Source organism: Colias croceus, chromosome 30 (assembly GCF_905220415.1).
Source record: "Colias croceus chromosome 30, ilColCroc2.1".
Classification (NCBI taxonomy): domain Eukaryota; kingdom Metazoa; phylum Arthropoda; class Insecta; order Lepidoptera; family Pieridae; genus Colias; species Colias croceus.
In genome coordinates this window covers 460,904-485,628 of record NC_059566.1, presented here as the reverse complement: position 1 = coordinate 485,628, position 24,725 = coordinate 460,904, and the positions used below count along the sequence as shown (strand labels likewise).

Sequence of the window (24,725 nt, the reverse complement as noted above, 5' to 3'; positions counted from 1 at the left end):
TTCTCTTTATACACTATAAAATCGATGAAATCGAAACATTGACATACTATTAATATAAAAAAAACACGATTAAACTCACGAAATTATTGAATTGTCACCGATCCGTACCGTACACAAAGTTTCAATTAAATCTGTCCATTTAAAATGGTTCAAAATCGAGTCTAAAGGAATCACACTTACAAACACACAGGTAAAGCTAATACAAGCGCAGACGAAACCACAGGCAAAAGCAACATAATATAACATAGCTTATCATATAAGCTACATCACTGTTAAATCTTACTAAAATTCGTTCAGTGGTTTTTCCGTGGGAGTAACAAACATATTTAATATACATCCTCACAAACTTTCGCATTTATAATATTAGTAGGGCTAGACTTAGAACCTCTTACTAAAAGGTCTACAAAAATGTCCGAACAATATAAAATATATTCAAGCAAATTAGCACCTTATTTCGTGGCAGTAATGTTCAAAGTCGTAGTAAACGCTCATTAGAAAACTCTGCTTAATAGACGAATAGGCAGACATTTGCTTTGGACGATTTTTGATCGTAATTGACTATTTTTTTATATGAATAGTACGTCAAAGCTTCGATTTCAAATATTATGTTGGTCAGACATATTATAATCATTTTAAAAATATTTTAAAAACATTGATACAAATATTCTTTAAACATCAAATTACTTAAAAATCATAAGCGAAAGCTTTTCCATATGTTACATAGCATTGTATTTTTTAAATTATTTTAATCATTTTTAACACTGGATTGAGTTGGATTTAAATTCGTGACTATTTAATTCAGGTTTTTATACATTACCAAATGTATTATTAATAATAATAGAATCTAGTTCTAGAAAATCTTAACAGCGCTTAAGACACTTATAGAAAACAAATATTCTATCACTGAGGCCAAAACAGCAAAGAAAATTAGTCGTCAATCTAAATCAGTCTTCGTTCCCGCAATCTGTTGTAGTACTAATCAATTTGGACTTTAATTTCTCCGCAGCCAAATACGTATTCATTACTGGCATTTCATTTTCTTGAGGTTGAAACTCCGTGACAACTACTTTGTCTATATCAAAGGTGTTTTCTCTATGCCCTCTCATGTGAACACCAAGACATTCACAAAGCAGTTGTAGGTCACATATTTTACAGCCTATATATTCTGTGGAATCTAAAGGCGTGTGGTTGTTAGTATGCTCCCAACACATATCGTAGGATGTGAAATAAACATCGCAGTTTGCACATTTAAACAACGTTGGCGCCTCTGTTTTAATAACCGGCGGAATTTCTTGCTCTATGACTATTTTCGTAGCTTCGCTCGAAGAAGGCATTTTCGCGGTATTTTCCACGCTTAAAGGTAAACTGTCTACATCGTAGAAATACGTTTCCGATGTATATATTCTCATTTTAAAGTCTACCGGTTTTAATTTTAGGATATCATGGTGCATAAATGTATGTCTTTGTAAGCTCAGTTTTGTAAAAAGCAGTCCGCATTGTAAACAGGGCATACATTTTGAACCATGCGTTCCTGCGCTCATGTGTTTGCCTATTGTATCTTCGTGCAGGAAACTTAACTTGCATACTTCGCACTGGTAGATCATCTTAAGTTTTTGTATAGGAGTTGTAGACAATTTCCGAATTATACGACTCTCTTCAGCTGTGTGATATTTACGTTTGAGCTCAGAAACATCGAATATGCCTTCAACATTTTTGGGCTTCTCCTTAGGAACCTTCACCGGCGTCGGTATCCTTTCGGTTTTAACTGGGATACTTTCAAAACTATAATTAGACGACGAGTCCTGTGACTCCCTTTTTATCGGTCTTTCTTTAGGATCAGAGACGACTACAATTTTGAAATCATTTATCGTATGTTCTGACGCGTCATGCCGCCTCAATACGATCTGTGTGAAATTCAGCCCGCAATACTTGCAGGGAAACCTTTTATGATCATGCTGATTTCTTTCGTAATGATAATAAAGTGTTTTCCGCTGCGTAAAGTGCAAGTCACAATCCGAACACTTGTATAGTATCGCGGATTCGAATTCCTCTTTCACACTACTAGTACTTAACTCAATCGAAGGACCAATTCTCAAATTTACCAAATCAGAGGTGGACATGGCACCAAAACTTTCTATATTAAGCTCTGATACAGTGAGTTTCATTGTTTCGTGATGTTTGACCACGTGTTCCCTAAAGCGCTTTTGAGGGATTCGCACATTACACTCTGTGCAAACGCGAATCATCCGTTTCAAGTGACCTTTTGCCATGTGTATTTTTATACCTTTGACATTCATGTAATATAGGTTACACTGAGAGCAGTTGGCTATCCAATGGTCAGGGTCGTGTGTGTGTTGGTTGTTAACAACAACTGTGCCAACCAAATAAAACTTATTTTCCGCACATAAATTGTCCAATTCGTTATGTCTCTGTATATCTTCTTTGTGGAACTGCAATCCGCATAGCTTGCAAATGACGGGGTTACGGTCACTTTCACATATTTGCATATGCTCAGCCAAATTAAGTCTATTCTCAAACAGTAAATTACAGGCACACTTGTATAACACAGGCATTCTTCCATAATAACGCACTAGGGGGTCTTCGGCCACTGTATTCGATTCAGTTTTGATCTTCTTACGAGGCGTTGCGATCTCGTCTAGTTTTCGTTTACACGTTTGGTCTGGCCAAAGATTGTATTTCACTACCATTACATTCGCTTTGGTCATGCCTGGATTTTGTTTGTGTATGTTCTCGTGAAGACTAAACTTTACCCTACGGAAGAGTACTTTACATACAGGGCAGGGGACTAGGAATTGCTTGTCTTTCACACATGAGTGGTTCTTTCGTTTTGATGAACTGCTAACGCATGCTTTACATTTCTGACATTGATATAGTGTCAATAATATATCCTTATCTCTCTTCGGCGCAGGCTCTTCGCTTTGCTCGTTTGGCGAGTCACTTCTTTCATTATCAAAAGGTATTACGCTGATCGTATTTTTATTGAAGCTGGGTTTCATTTTATGAAATGCGTAATGTTTCGCAAGGAAGGACTTTCTAATTTTCAAATTACAGAGTTTGCACACTTTGTACAGCATAGGTGACGTGCGCGTCGGACATTTATGTCGTTTGAGATTGACCGAATTAAAAACTGTTCCTTTACAATGCATACATTGGTATACATCATATAGTTTCTGCTTAATCCCTTTCTTTATGGCATATGTCACCTTTTTAGGCTTATGTTTCAGTAGGTGCTTATTGTAGTCTTGCTTCTTGATCAAGAGACTACACTCTTGACACCAGTTGAATTTCAAACTGTCCTTTCTGGGCAGGTTGCACATTACGAAATTTGTCGAAAAATCGTTCACGTCATTAAAGGTAACTAGACGAATAGAATTCTCCTTAAATCTATTGGTATTATGATCGCGTTCGTGTGCAAGTTTTGTGTTTTTATTCTGAAACACCAAATGGCAGTATGAGCACGCAAACCTTGGCTTACTCTCTTCGCACGCATCTTGATTCTTCGCGTGTTCCACCACACAATCTCTATCAATTATATTTTTACAAATGTTGCATTTAAACATCGTACTGTTGGAAAAACCGTCTATTTCTAGCTTAAATCTTATAGCTCTCTCTATATTATACGCGCTTTTAGCTAATATATGGCCTCTTTGCTCTTCCGTTATCGGCTTGAATATATCAAACCACGCATCATTTAGAAGATTTTCATAGTTAAATTTGAGTATTTGAAAGGAACTCTTCTTTACAGGATTCAAATGAATGTCCGCATGATTTTTATACGACGCTTCGTCAAATTGCAAATTGCATACATAGCACTTTTCGATTTTAACATCGAAACTCTCCATATTGCAAAAATGATCCTGACAGTGCTCTATCACTTTGTCGTAATTATCGTAAACTATATCGCACACTTGGCACAGATAAATAATGTTCCATAAGGATTGCATTGATTCGTATTTTTTAAGTAAATCCGGTATTTCGACCTCTTGATTTATTTCGACCTCCTCTTCCTGCTGCGTATTAAAAGCGTGAAACGGAGCGTGCAGCTTGTATGCCAAGTCACTAAAACCTTCGTCACATTGGGCACAAATCTTGAACTTCTCTTCAAAACAGTTATGTTTACTCAGCGCTCTTTGACCGACGAAATTTATGTTACACTCCAAGCACTTTTTCCACTCTGGCAGCGGTGGAGTGATTCTCCGTTCCGTTTGTAGATCCAAAAACTGAATGTTGCTCAATTTGAAATTCTTCTCTTTGTGTTCTCTAGCAACATGAGTCGGGAAGGTTTTAATCGTGAAGCACAGACCACATATTTTACAAGTGCGCCGTTTCACACAAGTCATATCAGAACACGCTCCCGTTAAATGGAACTGCGTTTTGGAATGACAATACGTCTTGCACGAGTTGCAATAGTACAAAATGTTCCCGTTTCTATATTCGATAGTAGTCGGAGTTATATACTCCGATTTAACTGGACTTTTATACTCAATTTTAGGCATCCTATACTCTGCACTCGCGCTCTTTTTGACTGTCACTTGTGTATTCAAATCCATGTGGCCGGAGACAAATTCGATTGTCAAAATTTTCAAATTTTCCGCGTGCATTCTGTCATGTTTTAACACGGAAGAACGTTCAATTTTCAAACCGCATATTTCACACCGTTTCGACACCGTCTTATCGCATTGTATCGAGTGACACCTCCAAAATGTTCTTTCACTGAATAGTATACCACATTTAGGGCATTTACACACTACACGCTTCGTCAAATCATGCGTGACGGTTATAACATTGAATTTCTTAAACAGCCTGTGTTGTACCTTATGCTTTAGTTTGTCTGACGATCTAAAGGCGCGTTTACACAAGGCACACGTCCATTCGACTGCCGATTGAAGGCATCGTACGGAGTGTGAGAACGCCGCGCAACTAGCGAGAAAATGTAACGGGCACTTGTCACATTTGAACAAAATCTCCTTTGGCACGACACCAGTATAAAGCGTGGAGGGTACTTTAATAGGCATGTGCGCAGCTACTTTATGTATGTTCAGCGCATTTGCTGATGTGAACGTCAAGTCATGCTCAGAGCAGGCATATTTCTGCGTATATAACTTCCTAAATATTTTATTATGCACGTGTTGAAGGTGAAAATTGTACATTTTGATGTTAATCGTTTTGTAAAGGCAAAACGCGCACTGTCCGTTAAAACACTCATTGATTGGGGTCAAATCACTAGTCCCGTGGTTCTTTATAAAGTGACCCTGTATATGTCTCTCGCTTGAATAGTAACACTTGCAAACCGGACACTTTTTTAGGTTCACCATACCGAGTACGTTCGACGCACTTTGCTCGCTAACACTAAACACTTCTGTTCTCACTTTTGCCGTACTTTTTACGGCTTTGTTATGTCTAAACCCACTGTAATTCAACATGGCGACATTTTTAGTTGTACTTTTCTTGGCCTTATTAACTCTCGGTGGTTCCGCACTATCTTCAAACAAATTATCATACTCTTGCACTGCTATAAGTAACGAATGAGCGGCCATTCTGTGAGCATCTATCGTGTTCTGCGTAGGGAAAAGTATCATACATTCTTGGCAGTAGAACTTATGTTTGTTGAGAAAATATTTCCAGTCTTTTAACGACACATGTGCGGTATAAGGATCTCTTTCAGGCACAGGTTTCGTTCCTAGGATTATTTTATTCTGCGACACGTGGTGAAAGCTCGTTGTATCTATTAGATGTATGTCATTTATCTCTTCATGTTCATCGATGCTATTGTTTGCATTGATTCCGTCGAACCTATCTGTGTCTTCGCCTAGATACATTTCTTCTAGGTTATCATTGTCATCCGCGTATTCTGGCATTTCTGAAACGTACAATGAATAAATTAATAATAATGAAGATAGTTATTTTATACAGAGAATGGACATTCAAGTAGATAAAAAAGAGCATATTGTGTGCCGAGCACACCTATCTAAAGTGAAACTTCTTTGGAAAGATCATTGTAATGAATAATGATACCAAAGTCGCACCACTCCATGACGTTACTGTATTCCCATGACGCGACCTTGAAATTTTACTCTCAATGCGCCTAAACAAGAAGAATTAGTATAAAATACCTATAGTATATGTATTTTCCTGCCTGTGACAAGCATAAGATTTTAGATGAGGATATTATTAAAAAAAGTTTGGAAAATCCAAAAGTGCACGCCTCATAATCTCATCCTTTACAATAAAATTGATTATTTATAAAGGTGTATATAATATAAGTATGTAGATATTTATGAATACGGTGTAAATAAATAATATATATAGATATACTAAAATTATGGAGAACAGTCGATATTTTTGTGGCGTGGCGTGGCGTGGGGAGTGTAGGCTGACAGTGATGTGATGATGATGATGAAACCACATCGAATCAGACCCTGAAAAATGAAAGGGTTCTATTCCTGAGCATACTCAAGCGTAAGAGAAAAAAAAGACTCGATTAGTAAAGTATTTCGGTCGCTATCGTGTTAACAAGAAAATCCTCCGCACATACAGACACACGGACGTCCAAGACAGAACTTTTTTAAACTGTTTTTTAACTAGTTTAAATAACAAAAATGACATCAAAAATATCATGAATGTTAAAAATAGTGTTTTTTCTTAATATGTGTGTGTATGTATTATCTTACAAGTGCAATGTATGATACATAACGACATTTTAAGTTTGAAAAATCAGATGTTTTGCGCGAAGTGACAGTAGTACCCACCTCAACGCTTCGCTTATGAGGCGTGCATTAAATGATAGGAATGATTTTTAAGCTATTGCATAGCTACTATCGCGGGCCTTGCGCGCGGGGACCGAATCGAGAAATTCCGTAACGAAAAAACCTCACGCTCCCCACTGAGACGGGTGGAGGTGTGGCTTTGACATAGCATGCATGTCGTTTTTTTGTTTATTAAGATTGTATTCCTAGTATTTACTATTGAGCAGCAGTCTAATAACAATAATTCACTTAGCAAAGAAACAGTTTTTTGAATTGAATATAATATCCGTGCGAAACCAGGGTGTAGGTATAGAAGCACTTTTGAATCGTCATAACATATTTAAACATTTACCACCGATTCGGAAAGCAGTATCTATGGAGAAGAACGGGCAAGAAACTCCATAGTTGCTTTAATTTTATAAAAAATGTGGAACGTAATAAATAATAAGAGCTCTAATAAAAAAAAACATAAAAATATTTATGATAGCGCAAATTTAAAGGAAATGGTCATCCAATTTGCTATCATAATCTCTTTCCGCTTTTATAAACATTTTTGTATAAACATGATGCAAGTAATATTGTTTACATTCTTTAACATTATGCGATAATTAATGTGTTTTTTAATAGTTTTGTTTTCATGTACGTATAGATAACTCGAATATTGTTATGAAATACTTTAAAAAAGTGTGAAAAAGTGAAGTCCATGTCCCCAAGTTGGGTAAGAGGCAAGTGCATTTTGCATACATCTGTTTCACTGATCGATTTTCTTTAGGGACAAGTAGGTGATCAGCCTTCTATGTCCTGCCAGACCGAGACATTTTCTTTCCTTCGTCTCCACCGGGAATCGAACCCAGGCCCCTCGGTTCTACGCTCACGCATCAACCACTGTACCAAGGAGGCGGTCAAACTTAATAATTACTTTAATAACTATATTTTAATACAATTATTATTATTAGACTCTTTCAAGGAAAAAACACTGAACGTATTTTGATAATACTTTGCAGTTACGTAGTTTATGTAACCAGAATAACACATAAGCTAACTATAAAAGTTTGTCCGCAGGTGAAACCGCGTGGGACAACTAATACCACAGGAATTAAACACAATGCATGTAACTACAGTCTAAATCTAATATATTATGATACTAACTTTCTCCCGCGGCTTCGCCCGCGTTTCCAAAGAAAACCCGCATAATTCACATTCCCGTGGGATTTCCGGGATAAAACCGATCCTGTGTGTTAATCCAAGTTAACCTCTATACGTGTGCTAAATTTCATTGTAATCGGTTCAGTAGTATTTGCGTGAAAGAGTAACAAACACACACACTTCTTCACAAACTTTCGCATTAATAATATTAACAGGATAGGACAGGATATGATAAGGCTAATATTTTCCTGCCAGGACATCATTATAGCTTGGGTGTAAAAATTACTTAATATTATATAAAGTGTACAAACTGTTTTAAGATAAGACCTATTGCATGCAAATTACATAAAGATGGTTATTATCAGTGTGAAATAAGTATCTATACTAATACTAGCTTACCGCCCGCGGCTTCGCCCGCTTTCTCTAAAACGATTTGAGATTTAAACTATCCTATCTCTCAAGTTGGATCGAAGTGCACATGGTGTGCGAATTTTATTATAATCGGTTAAGTGGTTTAGGAGTCCATTGAGGACAAACATTGTGACACGAGATTTATATATATTAAGATTATAGAGCTGAAAAGTTTGTTTGTTTGAATGCGCTAATCTCAGGAACTACTGGTCTAATTAGAAAAAATATAGCAGTGTTAGATAGCCCATTCATCGAGGAAGGCTATAGGCTATATATCATCACGCTTAGACCAACAGGAGCGAGGGAATGTGGATAAAACCGTACAGCACACCTAGTAAAATATATATATATATGGATGTACTCACCCTCATCATCTATGTCCACAATTTCTGTCTTTATACACGAAATGTCCGGAAATATTGTCTTTATCTTCGGATGGTCGAACACGTTGTGCTCCTCGATGTCAATGTCTGACGACATTGTCTGAAAAAGATTTATAATATTAAGAATGTTTATATTAATTAATTAATAATAGAATCTTCGCCCACTTTGTCTAAAACCTAATAAATTATATACAAAAATCTACCTCTTGAATCACTCTATCTATTAAAAAAAACCGCATCAAAATCCGTTGCGTAGTTTTAAAGATTTAAGCATATAAAGGGACATAGGGATAGAGAAAGCGACTTTGTTTTATTCTATGTAGTGATTAACTCTTATATTCTGCATTTGAAATTTAAATTTTATAAGCGAATGCGCAAAACAATGCTTTATTTATCTATGCATTGCAATGGAAAGATTTAAATCTCTCCATGTAAATGATTTTTGCAAAAATCTACTCTATTATCTAACATTTTCTATTTGTTTCTATAAATATAAATATATTAGTGTATTTGATTGTCTTTCACATTGATTTTGAGTTATTAAAGTTTAAACACAGTTTTTAAGTATTTTTTTACACATCACTTTGCCCACATTGTCTTAAATCCATACTATTAATTATTAATACATTATCTATACTAATATTATAAAGCTGAAGAGTGTGTTTGTTTGAATGCGCGAGTCTCAGGAACTACGGGTCCGATTTGAAAAATTCTTTCGGTGTTAGATAGCCCATTTATCGAGGAAGGCTATTATAGGCTATAATATAGCCTATTGATATATTATATCATCACGCTATCACCAACAGGAACGTAGCAATCCGGGTGAAACGGCGAGGCAAAGCTAGTAAATTATAAATAGGAATGACATGATAAAACAATAAGGTCATTATTACACAAATAGGTCCTGAGCCTTTAAGAATAATAATTAAGTATCATTTTTAACAGAAAAAAGAATGGGATACTCATTGAAGTTAATTTTATAACAGAATCCAATGGTAAAAACCTAAGTTATTTATAAATCTTGGTCATCCTATCTGTAGGGTCACCTTGAATAATAATATACAGCATAAAATATAACCTTAAAAACTGCAACCGTTGATATTTAAATCATGACTATTCATATTAAAAATGTAGAATTATTGTTCTATTCACTATTCAATTGTTTCAAATGTACAATTAGCCAATTATATGTATAATTTTTCTAATGTTGGATAATGTACATGCTTAGTTAATGCTTTCCCTTAGTTTAATATTTCAGAAATCTGTGTTAGTTTTAAGTATTTGGTTTCCTTGCAACAGATATCAATTATTGTACAAGTGAGTTTTTTTTTTATACTTTTTCTATTTATGTTCACTGTGAGACGTAGAGGAAACAATTGTTAATGTTACCATTGTATGTCATTAATATATATATTTCACGGGTTTAATTGTTTCTGTAAGATCTCCAAATGAATAAATAAATATTATTTATTATTAACAAAATATAACCCCAATACGATGTTTTTACTATTGACTTATATGTTGATATTTAACCCTTAAATGCATGATGATGTATATATACATCGGTGTTTTCGTCCTTAAATAATTTCTAAACGGTAACTCAAATACAGTATTTTTTACTTTTAATAGGTGTTAAAAATATTTATCTTAGTTTTTGAACGCAAGCTTTCACAATATGACAGTTCACTTTTTTACTTATCATAAATTGACAGCTTGGTGCCACATTTTCTAATACACACTTTGGCGGTCAAATTGAAATGTTATTTTAGTGGATACTAAATAGTATTATTACGTGATAAAAGTGATTTACGAGAGGATAAAGGTAAGGAGATCCCGTTCCATTTTTTTTTTTAGAATACAATCACAGTTTTTGTAAATATCAGCGGCATAATTGTGATGTAGAAATACATCAGTATGCAAAATCGGCAACAAAAATTTTTATTGACGGTATAATATATATTTTTTATTTTTGACTTATTTGTATACAGATACATAATATATTCATACGAATTTTATGATTTTTTATCCAGAATGTCCCGTAAAGTGGCAGATAAAGACATAGAACAACTTCTGGCAGCTTTAGAAGATGGAAATATTTCTGAGGATGGCTTGGAAGATGAAAGTGAAGATGAAGAAACCTTTTTCGCTAATGCAAGAGAAATTATTCAAGAGTTGGAAGACGAGGATGCAGAGGACCATGAAGATCCTACCTATAGTGATCCACCACTAGTACAAGATTTGCCTGGCCCATCAAGTCAAACTATTATTTCATTACCCATGCAAGAAGGTCATCAACAATATGTAGAGTTTGATAAGAGGAAACTCGTTTGGAAAAAAGACAGTTTGTTGTTTGACGAATCGAAAATAATTCACCAACCAAGCACAACAGACTCTGCTATAACTGAACTTGATACACCATATAAATGTTTTTTGCACTACTTCACACCTGAGTTTCTTCAAAAAATTGTTGATGAAACTAACTTATATGCAGTACAGAAAAACCCTGCAGTATCTTTCAATATTACTGTTGGGGAGTTAAAAAAATTCATAGGTATTCTTTTATTTATGTCAGTGGAGCAATTCCCTAGTGTACGCTCATACTGGCATTCCAAGTTTGGGTACGATCCTGTAAAGAGCGCGATGCCTGTAAATCGGTTTGAGATGATTAGGAGCTACTTACATTTCAACGATAATAATAAACATCTTCCGCGAGACGATTCCGATCACGATCGCCTTCATAAGATTCGGCCGGTGATAGAACAGCTAAATACGACATTTTCATCAGTTGCAATAGACCAACGACTTTCTATTGATGAGCAGATGTGTTCCACTAAAATTGCACATTTCCTCAAGCAATATTTACCAAATAAGCCTCACAAATGGGGCTATAAGCTTTTTGTTCTCTGTAATCTTATGGGATATGCTTACAGATTTGAGATCTATTCTGGACAAGAAGAAAAAAAAGACAAACCAGCCGATGAACCTGATCTAGGAATAACAAATAACGTCGTTATACGTTTGGCGAGAGCTATACCAAGGATGAACAATCATATTGTATTCTTCGATAACTTTTACACGTCCCTGCCTTTGGTAAATTATTTGAATAAACAGGGTATACAATGTGTCGGAACTATTCAGCAAAACAGGCTACCGAATTGTCGACTCCCTGATAAAAAGGAACTTATGAAAACTTCTGTTCCGAGAGGCACATATTATGAACGCGTTGCCCATTCAAATGGAGTAGACTTTTCGGCCACTGTGTGGAAAGATAATAAAGTCGTCACTCTTTTATCGACTTACGTTGGCGCCGAGCCTGTTGGAAAAGTATCAAGATACGACAAGAAAGCTAAACAAAAAATTGAAATCGCTTGTCCCAAAATTGTGCAAGAGTACAATATGCATATGGGAGGAGTCGATCTAATGGACAGCTTTTTAGGACGCTATCGAATTCGAGTAAAGAGCCGGAAATGGTATTTACGCTTATTTTATCATCTACTGGACCTCACTACAATCAACTCATGGGTGCTTATGAAAAAAAATCTAATTGCTAAAGGTGTCACAAAAAAGCAGCTGCCTAATCTTGGGGAGTTTCGTAATTGTTTGGCTGACACACTGTGTAATATAGGTATGTCTGGAGGTAGTAAAAGAGGGCGCCCTAGTACTTCCTCTCTAGAACGCGACCTTCAAATAAAAAGGCATAAAGGTCCGCAACATCCGCTCCCGTCAAAAGATGTGCGCGTAGATGGATTCGAACATTGGCCTGTATTTGCGAATCGATTACGGTGCAAGATGCCCAATTGTAAGGGCACCACACAATGGTCGTGTACCAAATGTAATGTACCGTTGTGTCTAAATCAGAGAAACAACTGTTTCAAAGATTTTCATTCACTGCAGTAAGCCTAATTCCATAATTAGGCTAATTCTAATTCTAATAGCATAGTACTTAGGCTACATTATTATTATTAACTGTAATGCATAGTGATGTAGATCTACATCAGTAAGTTTTTTTTATAAAAATATACTTTTTGCAAAATAAATATTTTTTTCTTTATTTTTCCCTTTATCTATGTTTAATTACCTACCTGTTTCAATTTATGGTATTTAAAAAGGAAAAATCATGCATTTAAGGGTTAATTCGTTTAAACGGTACTATAATATTTGTGTGTTTAAAAAAACAAGCCGAATACTTAATGTAGGTTAAAATATAATAATGTTAAGTATGTATTTATAGTAAGTTTTATGAAGCTTACCAAAATTTTCCTCAAAAAATCAGGCTTTTCGAAGGCAAGTTATTTCTTGTATGGCGTCGAAATAGAACGTAAGTAAACAGATAATATTATGTTTTACTCCACATATTGCAAGTTTTTAATAATTCATCATGTCAAAATTAAGGTCCAAACAACACGACAAAGTCAAAATCTAAGAGCATCTTAGGTCAAAATCATAAATTCAAAATTCTTATCATGTCAAAACGGAACGCGCAGACCACAGAGAAACTTTGGTCAAGACACAGACTACATCACTACATTAAATAACAATATTATTTGTCTGTGTTCGATGACAATTTTTTATTAAATAAAATGCTTGTTAAAATCGAGATGTTATTTCTCACAGTTATTTCTAGTATTTCTAGAATTTTGAAATTATCGAAAACAAAAATCAAAATTTATTTATTACTCATTTATCTGCGCATTCTATTGGCGCGTGTGTGGGCGCGTGATTGGCGCCTTATAAACACATAGGTATTTGTGTAAAAAAACTAGTGACGAGGTGAATGGTGCTAGAAAAACACGAAGTAAAAAATGTGTGTACTAGTGTACACACGTAAGAAGTGAAACTTCTTTATGACCTTATTTTACAAAAAATAATTTACTAGAGGCAACTTTACAGAAATACGTCGAATCACGCGTGGTAGGGATAAGAAAAAGATGGCGCGTAACGGAAAAATGTCACGCGTAACGAAAAAATGTTACACTAAATTTTTTCCAACCCCGATACAGAAGTTTCACTTCAATAATTTACTATATGCAACTGTACAGAAATACGTCGAATCACGCGTGGTAGGGATAAGAAAAAGATGGCGTGTAACGGAAAAATGTCCCGCGTAACGAAAAAATGTTAAACTAAATTTTTTTCCATCCCCGATAAAGAAGTTTCACTTCAAATAAAGGTATCATTATAAAATTCTAGCCGATAGGACATGTTTATTAGTTATTACAAGGTTTTGGTAAAGCAGGAATTGGGTGGATTTTAAGGCAATGATATGACATATTTCAATAAAATATAATATTCAGTAACCGCCTTGACTATTCCTACGACTTTAAGGTTTTCCAATTACGCAAAAACTCAAATAAACTAGAAATGTAGAATTCAGCGCCATTTAGCGGAACATTGGCTGGGAACAGATCGTAGCAATCACCTTAAAATAGGCGGCACGCAATTGTAATACAAAATTAATATTCGTGCATTACGTCAGGTTCGTTGTTCGCGTTTTTCTTCGCAAATGTGGAATAGGCATGACGACAGTATCCATAAATGATCATATTAGTGTTTTCAAGGGAAAATGTATACTAAATAAGTTAAATATAGTGACTTAAAAATCTAAAAAACATTAAGATTAATGAGATTATCAATAAAATAAAACATTAAAATTCTGCAGTTGGCCATTTTGACTAAAACACGCGTGACGTCACGTTTAAATAAACAACTCACGTCAGATGTATTTTGTTGTTATGAATATGTTGAGAATACGCATTTTTATTTATTTTCTTTTGTTTCACGTATGCTTTATCGACTCAGAACAGAAATATAATTGCGAATTCACAATACGTGGTTTCGGGGTTCTCCGCACCCACTTTATACAATCATTTCTTATTATTTTCTCGCTTGAAATAATTACTAACACATTTTTGAGCATTATTTTTATGTGGATTCACACTGCAATACTGCACACCACTTATAAACTTTGAAATTCGTTTCTATAACACATATTAAATAAATATTTATTTAATTTTCTTCGCAATGCGTACAAATAATTACGTATTTACTAAAGAGTGACGTCACACCTACGCCATGACACCTGCGAGCTGTTTTGGCACAGTTTATAAATATTTTTTGAAAAATGGCTTTTATCTTCGTTAAATTTAAGTATATTACCGAAATAGTTTTTCTTGTATATTAAACGTATACACACATTATGGAAGAGGATTTCAAAATCTTTCGTCATGCCTATTGTGTGTGGAATTATCAATAACGACACCATCTTATAATATATAAAAATGAATCGCAAAATGTGTTGGTAAGCGCATAACTCGAGAACGGCTGAACCGATTTCGATAATAATTTCTTTATTATATTTCTTGAAGTACGAGGATGGATCTTATGTAGAGAAAACGTAAACATGTACCAGGGGCGAAGCCGGGGCGGACCGCTAGTAGAAGAATAAAATATAATTTGAAACTTCCATAAACTGACCACAAATTTTGTACACACAGTTGTACTGTATAAATAATTTTGATTTAACATGTTATAGTGAAAAAAAAAACCTCTCAGTTTCAATCAAAATTTTGAGCTTTGAAAATTAAAGCAGCATTAAACCAACTTTGGATAAGCATTAAACATTAAACAAACTTGCAGGTGGAAACGCGGAATTAGACTTGCAAGTTGCTGTCAGACAGACTGTCGGACAGTTCTTGCAGAAGTTTACTTGCAGGTGGAAACGGGGCCTTACTTTGTTTTGTTGCTCTAATGCCTCCTCCACACTACTCGCGAAGTTCCTCGGCGAAGTACTCGGCCGAAGTTGACTGAAGTCCGCGGTGCTACACTACACACTCGTTCAACTTCGCGAGGAACGCATACGTTCATATTCAGAACGAACTTCAGGTAACTTCGTGCCCTTTGACTCGGGCGCAAAAACCGACAACAAACGGAAGTCGGCCGAGGCGAGGTAAAGTTGGACGAAGTAAGCCGAAGTGCCTCTCTACACTATTCTATTCGTCTAACCTCGTTCAACTTCGCGAGTAGTGTGGAGGAGGCATAACTTTTTAAATTTGACACTGGCAAATAGTTCAATAGCAAATTGCCATATAAAACATCTAGAATGTCAATTGACATGTGACAGTCGACACTCGACAGCGGTTAATTGGCATTTGGCGCCAAACTTTGTGTTTTGCTCAAAGTTGATAAAAAAGTTATAAATTGATAAATAAAGATTACCGATTAGAAAATATCATACAGGTGGTTTATGTAAGTTAAGACTTGACAGGTGTCAACAGCAAAGTTAACATCAGCTGTTAGATTTTAAAATATAATATTATTTAAAACTAATTGTATATAGTGCTTAAATAGAAAATATTATTAATTATTAACCATTACATTGATGTACAAGTGAAAATTATTGTGAAACACACCTTCTATGGGATCTACGCAACGTTTAACTTTTTAACGCGGAGGTCAACGTGTCAACGGTTATCCCAATTCAAATATCTTCGATAAACCAGGGGAGTACTAGTTTTATAATTTCATATTTAATTATAAACAACACCTATATTCATTTGTATTACCAACACCGCTCATATTTAATGAGCTACGTCACAATAAATACATTGGCACAAAAGTTACCGTCTCACTTTGCTTGACAAGTTGGAAGCAATTTAGAAGACAAAAACTTATCGCCCCAGACAATATTATTCTTTACTCTTTACTACATCATACCGTTAATCACTTATCAACATTCAGTACTACCATAATAGTATTCAAATATAATTATCTCATACATTTTCTTTCATCTGTTTCAGCAACTACAAAATACAATATGCTGACCCGCAAGGCAGTAGCTAAGGACATGGAGAATAAATTAAAAGCTACACTCCATGATTTGAAAACATCACAATCTTTATGTGAAAAACTCATACAAGAGCGGGATGAAAGTGAATTAGAGATTCAAGAAATAATTAAAAAGAACTCTCTTCTAAAGGCCGAGCTGGCAGAACTACACATGAAATACATTTATAGTGAAGACAAGTGCAAAGCCCTCCAAGACATTGTGGACAGCTTCCAGCAGTGCTCTAGTGACCATGAGATGGCTCTTAGCCGTATCGCTAAGTTGGAATGTAGCCTAATGGAAGTGCAAGAGGACAATCCCAAGCGGCAATGCAACACACCAAGTAGTCTTCATGATGAATTAGTTGAATGTGGACAGTTAAGTGGCTCTGTAAACTTTAAAAAAATCAATTTCTCTTCACATAAGAAGTTGAAAAAATACCTTAGATTAAGTAAGTTTATCAAGCGTACCCAATCAATTGTTAGAAAGAGTTCTTTTAAAAATGTAGTTCAATTAGAGAAAGTCAATAAAAATCTGGTTCAAGAGTTAGACAAATATCATAGGGATCTAGAATATTATAAAATCTTGTATGATGTAGAAACAAATGAATTAAAGGAGAAGATAGACTCTTTAAGTCAAATGTTAAATGATGTCAACCAGAAGTATTCTGCTGCCCAAATGCAAATAAACGAGCATATACAACAGGCAGATGACTTAATTAAGTTGAGTAATGAAAATATGGATCGCTTTGAGTCGCTGACCAATAAATATGTATGTCAGTGTTCAAAAAGTGACAATGAGCAAACGTCGCCCCATAAGCTTGACTGCACAGACATACATAGTGTTAAACCCGTGACAACAATTTCAACTAGTAAAACTAAACACCTTTCCGAGCAGGAAATTATTGTGTTGTCAGATAGTATTGGTCAGGGTTTTGGCGCTATGCTCAACAATTTAGGGCTTAAAGTCACTAATATTTGCACTCCTAACAGTTCATTTAATTATATAATCAAATCACTTGATCATTTTAGCTTTAATAAGAATAATATTGTAATTATACTATATGGAGATAGTTTAAATATAAAAAATAAGGATATTGATGTAGGATTTCAAAAAATGTTGGAAATTAGTAGTCAGACTAAATGTAAATTTATGTTGTGTACATTGCCGTACCTACCTGGTTTGACACAAGAACAAAATAGATTAATTCATAATATGAATTTAAAATTGTATAATGTAACAAATCATCATCGTGATGCATTTCTTTACTTTGACATTAATTTGTGTATTAAATCTTTTACTTTGACAAAGAATACAGTGTATCTGCCATCTAGATATAAGCGAGAACTTGCTATGTTAATAGCATATAATATTAACCAGTCTGGTACATGTTTGTTATCAGACCCTGGATCTACTATAATTTTATGTAGTAGTAATAATAATTATATACACCAACCTTGTGTTGACAGAAAATCTAGCCCTAAGCTAGATTTAAACTAGTATATAAGACAACAGCTAAGCAGACTTTTTCTATTGTACATCAAAACATTCAAGGCTTGGCTAGCAAATTATTAGAAATAGAATTATTTTTAAATCATAATAGAATTAAGGTTTTTTGTGTAACAGAACATTGGCTTAAACAATGTCAGTTGGTAATAAATATTGATAATTATACATTAAAAAGTATATACTTCAGGACATATGCTATTCATGGAGGTTCTCTTATTTTTGTACACAATAGTGTAAAATGTAAAGAACGAACTGACATTGTTAGTCTTTCTGTAGAACGGACCATTGAACTGTCCTGTGTTGAACTGGAGCGTTACATTATTGTTTGCGTTTATAGACCCCCTTCCAGTGACTATAATATGTTTGAGACAGTCATGGAAGAAATATTAAAGCGTTTAAGTAGGAGTAAAAAAAAAGTTATAGTATGTGGTGATTTTAATATTGATATACTTTTACAAACACAAACGGCTACACGAATTGTTAATTTGTTTCAGTCATTTAATCTGTATAAACTTTTTAATGAACCCACACGAATTACACCTACTTCTGCAACCTGTATTGATAATATATACTGCGACTGCTTCTGTTTAGAGAAAAATATTCTCAATACACTCACTTCGGATCACTGTGGCCAGAAAGTAGTTTTTGAATGGGATTGCTTACCTGAATTTAAAAGAATTAATGTTAGGCCTATAAGTAAAAAAGGCATTAATAAATTTAGAGATAATATTAATAAAAACCTGCCCGTACTGAATGATCAATCCTGTAATAATAATCCTTGTGAAATGTTTAAAAATCTTTTCAATTTAGTTCATAATGAATTTGAAAAAATATTTAAAGTTAAATCTTTAAATATTACCAAGGATTTACCATTTAGTAAATGGGCGACACCTAGCATACATAGGTGTAAGATCGTTCTTTATGAGTTATATGGTATGAAGCAATATAATAAAGACCCATCTTTTCTTAGTTATGTTAGAAATTACTCAAAAACTTTTAAAATTGTTTGTTTTACTGCGAAGCGATTGTATATCAGAGATAAAATACGCGAATCGGATAATAAAGTTAAAACAGTTTGGTCTATTATTAATGGTGAAATGGGTAAAAGCAAATCAAGTAATACTATAAAACTTGTAAATAATGACAGGGTTATTGACAAAAGTGCTGATGTTGCTCTTGCTTTTGAAGAATTCTTCAGTAGTGTCCCTGTTACTATTACTAATAGTTTAAATTCGTCTTCAGCACTTGCAGAAACCTTTTTGAGGGACCATGTTGCGGGGTGCAGTACATTATTTGAATTACGACACGTAACTGCTAGTGATATTGTTACTGCCTTTAAGACGCTTAATCTAAAAAATACTTGTGATCTTTGGGGAATGTCCGTAAATTTAGTTAATAATATCATAGAAAATATTGCGAAAAATTTAGCTTTTATATTTAATAAGTGTTGTGACTATGGTACATTTCCTAATTTACTAAAGCTTAGTAAAGTTATACCTCTATTTAAGAAGGGCGATCAAGAAGACTGTAACAATTATAGACCTATCTCTATTTTACCAACATTAAGTAAGGTATTCGAGAAGTTAATATTAAACCAACTGAGTAGTCATTTTGCATCTAATGATTTACTGCACACCAAACAGTTTGGTTTCACAAAGGGGCGCTCAACCACAGATGCTGGGGTTGCACTTCTAACACATATATATAAAGCATGGGAAAACTCAAAAAATGCTCTGGGGATATTTTGTGACCTCTCCAAGGCATTTGACTGCGTTGAACATTGTACTTTGTTACGTAAACTTAATCACTATGGAATTAAAGGAAAAGCACAGAACCTCATAGCGTCATACCTGCATGATAGGATACAGACTGTAGTTGTTAATGGAGAACGTTCTAGCGGTGCGTCAATTAACATTGGTGTTCCACAGGGGTCAATTTTAGGTCCCTTCTTGTTCTTGGTATATATCAATGATCTTCCCTATTATTTGCAGGATAGGTGTGAAATAGTTCTGTTTGCAGATGATACCTCATTAATTTTTAATGTTGATAGGCATGACCCAAATGTTGACGAAGTGAACAGTGCTCTTTTACACATATCTGAATGGTTTAATGCCAATAATTTATTATTAAATGCCAAAAAAACCACTTGTGTTGAATTTCTACTTCCTAACGTAAAAAAGTTGAACAGAGATATTACCTTGAACGGGGAGGTATTGCATCCTACTGAGTCTACTGTATTTCTAGGGTTAACATTGGACGAGAAACTACAGTGGGGAGCCCATGTCAACACCGCTGCAGGTAAGCTCAGTTCAGCTGCATATGCAGTCCGAAAAATAAGGCAACTCACCGATGAAGATACGGCTAGACTGGTTTATTTCAGCTACTTTCATAGCATTATGTCCTATGGAATTCTACTGTGGGGCAGGGCTGCAGATATAGAAACTATATTTATCTTACAGAAAAGAGCCATTCGCTCTATATATAATTTACGTGCTCGGGATTCACTAAGAGATCATTTTAAGAATACTGGTATCCTTACTGTACCATCACAGTATATATTTAATAATATTTTGCATGTACACAAAAGCTCCGACTTACACACAAGAGTAGGAGATAGACACGATTATGGCACAAGGAACAGGAATAGAATTGAAATGCCATTTTTCCGATTAGCTAAAGTTAAAAATTCATTTATGGGTCAAGGTATACGCTTTTACAATAGAATTCCTCACAATATTAAAGAGTTTAGTAGTTCTAAATTTAAAACTTATATAAAAAATGTATTAGTTCAGAGAGCGTACTACAGTATTCAGGAATATATGGACGATAAAAACCCATGGAGGGTTGTCGCGTAAAAACCACAAGACAGTTCATTGGCATATTATGTAGTTAGATATAAGTTTCATATATTGTAATATTTACATGATTTTAAAAGAGCAACTATGGAGTTTCTTGCCGATTCTTCTCCATAGATCACTGCTTTCCGAATCGGTGGTAAATGTTAAAATAATTATGTAATGACGATTCGAAAGTGCTACTAAATAGTAGTCTAATTGAATAAATGAATGTTTGAGTTTGAGTTTGAGTTTAAGTGTGTGATATAAAATGGCTAGAACAAAAGCATCAGTGGGTGCAAAAGGTATACAGTGTAAATTTATCATATAAACATTTGAGAAACATTTCGTTGTCTACCAAATTTGAAATTATCATAATATTGTAACTAGCGATCGTAAATGTAAAACAAATGTATTTATTATATATCCTCTTTTTCATTTATTGAATAGAATAAACTCACAATAAACTGCGATATGTTTGTTGTTGTGTATGCGTATCCCTATTAAGTACATACACTATAATATTATAAATGCGAAAGTAACTGTCTGTCTGTTTCGCTTTCGCCCTTAAACTTCTCATCTAATTTTGATGAAATTTGGCACAGACAATCTTTAGACCCTGAGATCTTTCTCAGGGTCTAAAGATTGTCTGTGCATTTTATTGCGAAATATGTACCACGGGCGAAGCCGTGGCGGACCGCTAATACTACATAAATACATAATGTATGTTATACTTTGTGACTCATTGATAGAATTTTATAGTGTTTTGTGGATAAAAATCAAAAGATAACTAGAAAAATAATTGATACTTGACAATTTTAAATGTTATGTTACCTTTTAGATTTATGTTATTCAATTAATTCCTTATTACATTTATTCATCATTATAAAATAGCCTTCAAGAACATAAATTCTGTTAAAGTCTATAAAATAAGTAATATGATAAAAAGCTTGATTTTTTATTAAATCTATATTCTATAATAGAAAAATGAATCACAATATGTGTTGGTAATCGCATAACTTGAGAATGGCCGAACCAATTTCATTAATTCTTTTTTATATTCCTTGATGTATGAGGATGGTTCTTATGGAGAGAAAACATAAACATGTACCACCAGCGAAGCCGGGGACCACTAGTTGTAAATAAATGAAATTAAAATTTATTTGTTAAATAAAATGTTTTCTATTGTTTTCAGTATCGGCAGGAAAGAGTAGTAAAGCCAGATGTAGTGTAGCGCCTCCTTCTAGTAGCAGTAGTTCTTCAGGTATATTCCTACTTATATTATAAATTCAAAAGTTTGTATGTTTTCTTATTACTTGTAAATGCAAAAACTGCTGAACCGATTTTCATAAAATTTGGAACACACAGAGTGTATCTTGAATTGCCACAGATTTTTATCCGGTAAATCCCAAAGGAACGGGAACTATGCAGGTTTTCCTCTGTCTCCGAAGATGCAAGATCTTTTTACTGTAAGACAATAATGAGAAACCATTTGAGTAAGTGTAGTCCCATGTCCCCTAGTGGGGTAAGGGGCAGATGCATTATGCATCTGTTTCACTGATCGATTTTCTTTAGGGACAAGTAGGTGATCAGCCTTCTGTGTCCTGCCAGACCGAGACATTTTTTTACTTCGTCTCCACCGGGAATCGAACCCAGGACCCCTCAGTGCTACGCTCACGCGTCAACCACTGTACCAAGGAGGCGGTTAACCATTTGAAAAACTATGTATTAAATTTCTAGTGTTATACCACTCAAATCCATACTAATATTATAAATGCGAAAGTAACTCTGTCTGTCTGTCTGTTACTCAATCACGCCTAAACAACTGAGCCAATTTTAATGAAATTTGGTATGGAGTTATTTTGATACCCGAGAAAGGACATAGGTTACTTTTTATCGCGAGAAAATGACGCAATCCCGGAAATCCCACGGGTACTATGCGGGTTTTTCTTTGACTGCGCGGGCGAAGCCGCGGGCGGAAACCTAGTGCTTTATAAAGGAGAAATATTTAAAAAATGAAAATATTCTTCACGAGGTGGGATTGGAACCCGCGTCTTTTGCCATACCGTGGCAACACCTAGACACTGCCACCAGTGACAAAAATTATTATTAGTACTCAGAAATAAAAAATAAACTATTCAGAAGAAATTAATTATAATTTTAAACTAACTGGTGAAAATATTAACTTTATCATCTACAATAATTAAATAATTATTTTATTCATTAACTGCAGGCGGCGAGAAATCATCCCGGAATTATTCAGGTGGCAACCCCGTGTGTCCGAGAGAAACTCCCAAATGGCAAAAACCGATCACTAACTTCTTTATAACAAATCAAACAAAACCGTGTGATGATGGCGAAATTGGTAAGTTAATTCATTGTAAACTAGCTCACCGCCCGCGGCTTCGCCCGCTTCGGGTAAAACCTAATAAGTTATGCACGAAGACCTTGTGTAATTTTCAAAGATCTAATTTTAAGCATACATACATCCAGACAGACGCGGCAAGTGTCTATCACTTCTTCACGCCAAAACCCTTGAACCGATTTGAGTAAAACATGTAACAAATGTAGTTTGAGACCTGAGATAGACACATAGAATAGGTTTTATCCCTGAAATTCCGTAGGAACGGGAGCTATGCAAGTTTTCCTATAACTACTTGAGCAAGCCACAAACATTTAGCTAGTTTTCCAAATATAAAAAGGCGGTAGTAATCATTTATATCATAATAATACATATAAGAAACAACAATTTTAATATTTACAATCTAAATTTCTTATTTTGCAGCTGGCAGTTCAAAATCAAAACCAAAAAGGAACATAATTCATTCAGACGAAGAAAGTGATACGGAAAAAGAAAACAAAGAAAGCAAACAAGACGAGAATGTAAGCAAAGAAGTCGAGAATGAAAGCAAAGAAGTCGAGAATGAAAGCAAAGAAGACGAGAATGAAGGGAAAGAAAGTATGAAAAGTACAGAGAATGAAGCGGAAAGTCAAGAATATGAATGTAGTCAAAATTACGAAGATTCGCCGCCAAAAAATAGAGAATTAGATGAATCTATCGTTCTAGAACCCCTTTCTGGTGAAAATAGTCATAAATTGGAGGAATATTACACGAAAGATAAAGGAAAAGGTAAAGGAAAGAAAAGCAAAGAGGACAATAATAACAGGGTATCTTTTAAACGACAGTCTGAAGATATAGAATCTCCGATACCTAAAAAGATTCGAGTTAACTAAACTATTGTTATAAAAAGACATCTTAATTTAAATTTTAAAACCATTAACTTTAGTTCTTTTTTGTTTTATGTAAGTTACTAAATTTAAAATAAGTTGGTATTTTCTTTTGCATTTTTTATTTATTTTTTACTGTTCTTGACAAAACCTTTAAATTTTTAGCATGAAATATATGTGAAGGAAAAAAAGCAAGTTTTTTAAGCATCAATTTTGAAGGAAAACTGCAAAAATGATATTTTACTATGTATAACTTTTGTCCTAAGTCTTTGTTCATACCTCATTTTATGTGATACCTTTGTTAAGTTTTATTCGAACTAGTATCAATAAATGAATTAATTGTTTCTTGTTTCTTTTTCAATCCCATTTCTTTTTTCCGGTGATGTCGCACTTGCATTAAGCAACGAGGGGGGCCGTTTTAAATTCTTGTGATTTTACACCTTGTAATTGGTTTTAACTACTTAGTTTGCATTAATCATCATGTAAATTAAAATTTTGCACCTAATCACATTTAGATTTTTCGATTGAAGCCTTATGAATAACTAGCTTTTCGCCCGCGTTTACAAAGGAATACGCGCATAATTCCCGTTCCCGTGGGATTTCCGGGATAAAACCTATCCTATGT

At 34.5% G+C, this 24,725-nt stretch overlaps 2 protein-coding genes across 2 annotated transcripts; one reads left to right on the top strand and one right to left on the bottom strand.

The window, feature by feature from the left end:
- Window positions 1–244: 244 nt before the first annotated feature.
- On the bottom strand, window positions 245–13,129 carry LOC123704750 (zinc finger protein 91-like). The gene is made up of 3 exons (XM_045653221.1): window positions 12,958–13,129; window positions 8,690–8,807; window positions 245–5,881 (listed from the first exon to the last, which is right to left on the bottom strand). The coding sequence occupies exons 2-3, from the start codon at window positions 8,802–8,804 to the stop codon at window positions 945–947; spliced, it is 5,052 nt and encodes a 1,683-aa protein (XP_045509177.1). The 5' UTR covers window positions 8,805–8,807; window positions 12,958–13,129; the 3' UTR covers window positions 245–944.
- A 2,709-nt stretch (window positions 13,130–15,838) lies between these two features.
- Window positions 15,839–24,444, top strand: LOC123704751. The gene is made up of 5 exons (XM_045653222.1): window positions 15,839–15,956; window positions 21,125–21,177; window positions 22,068–22,136; window positions 23,106–23,237; window positions 23,658–24,444. The coding sequence occupies exons 2-5, from the start codon at window positions 21,144–21,146 to the stop codon at window positions 24,104–24,106; spliced, it is 684 nt and encodes a 227-aa protein (XP_045509178.1). The 5' UTR covers window positions 15,839–15,956; window positions 21,125–21,143; the 3' UTR covers window positions 24,107–24,444.
- Window positions 24,445–24,725: the final 281 nt, after the last annotated feature.

Bases quoted from the DNA above. Each gene is read 5' to 3' on its own strand.
- LOC123704750 (XM_045653221.1), bottom strand. From the start codon at position 8,804: ATGTCGTCAGACATTGACATCGAGGAGCACAACGTGTTCGACCATCCG. The intron at 5,882-8,689 runs GTGAGTACATCC...TGTACGTTTCAG, and splicing joins TGTGGACATAGATGATGAGG to AAATGCCAGAATACGCGGAT.
- LOC123704751 (XM_045653222.1), top strand. From the start codon at position 21,144: ATGGCTAGAACAAAAGCATCAGTGGGTGCAAAAG. The intron at 21,178-22,067 runs GTATACAGTGTA...TATTGTTTTCAG, and splicing joins AGCATCAGTGGGTGCAAAAG to TATCGGCAGGAAAGAGTAGT. The intron at 23,238-23,657 runs GTAAGTTAATTC...CTTATTTTGCAG, and splicing joins GTGTGATGATGGCGAAATTG to CTGGCAGTTCAAAATCAAAA.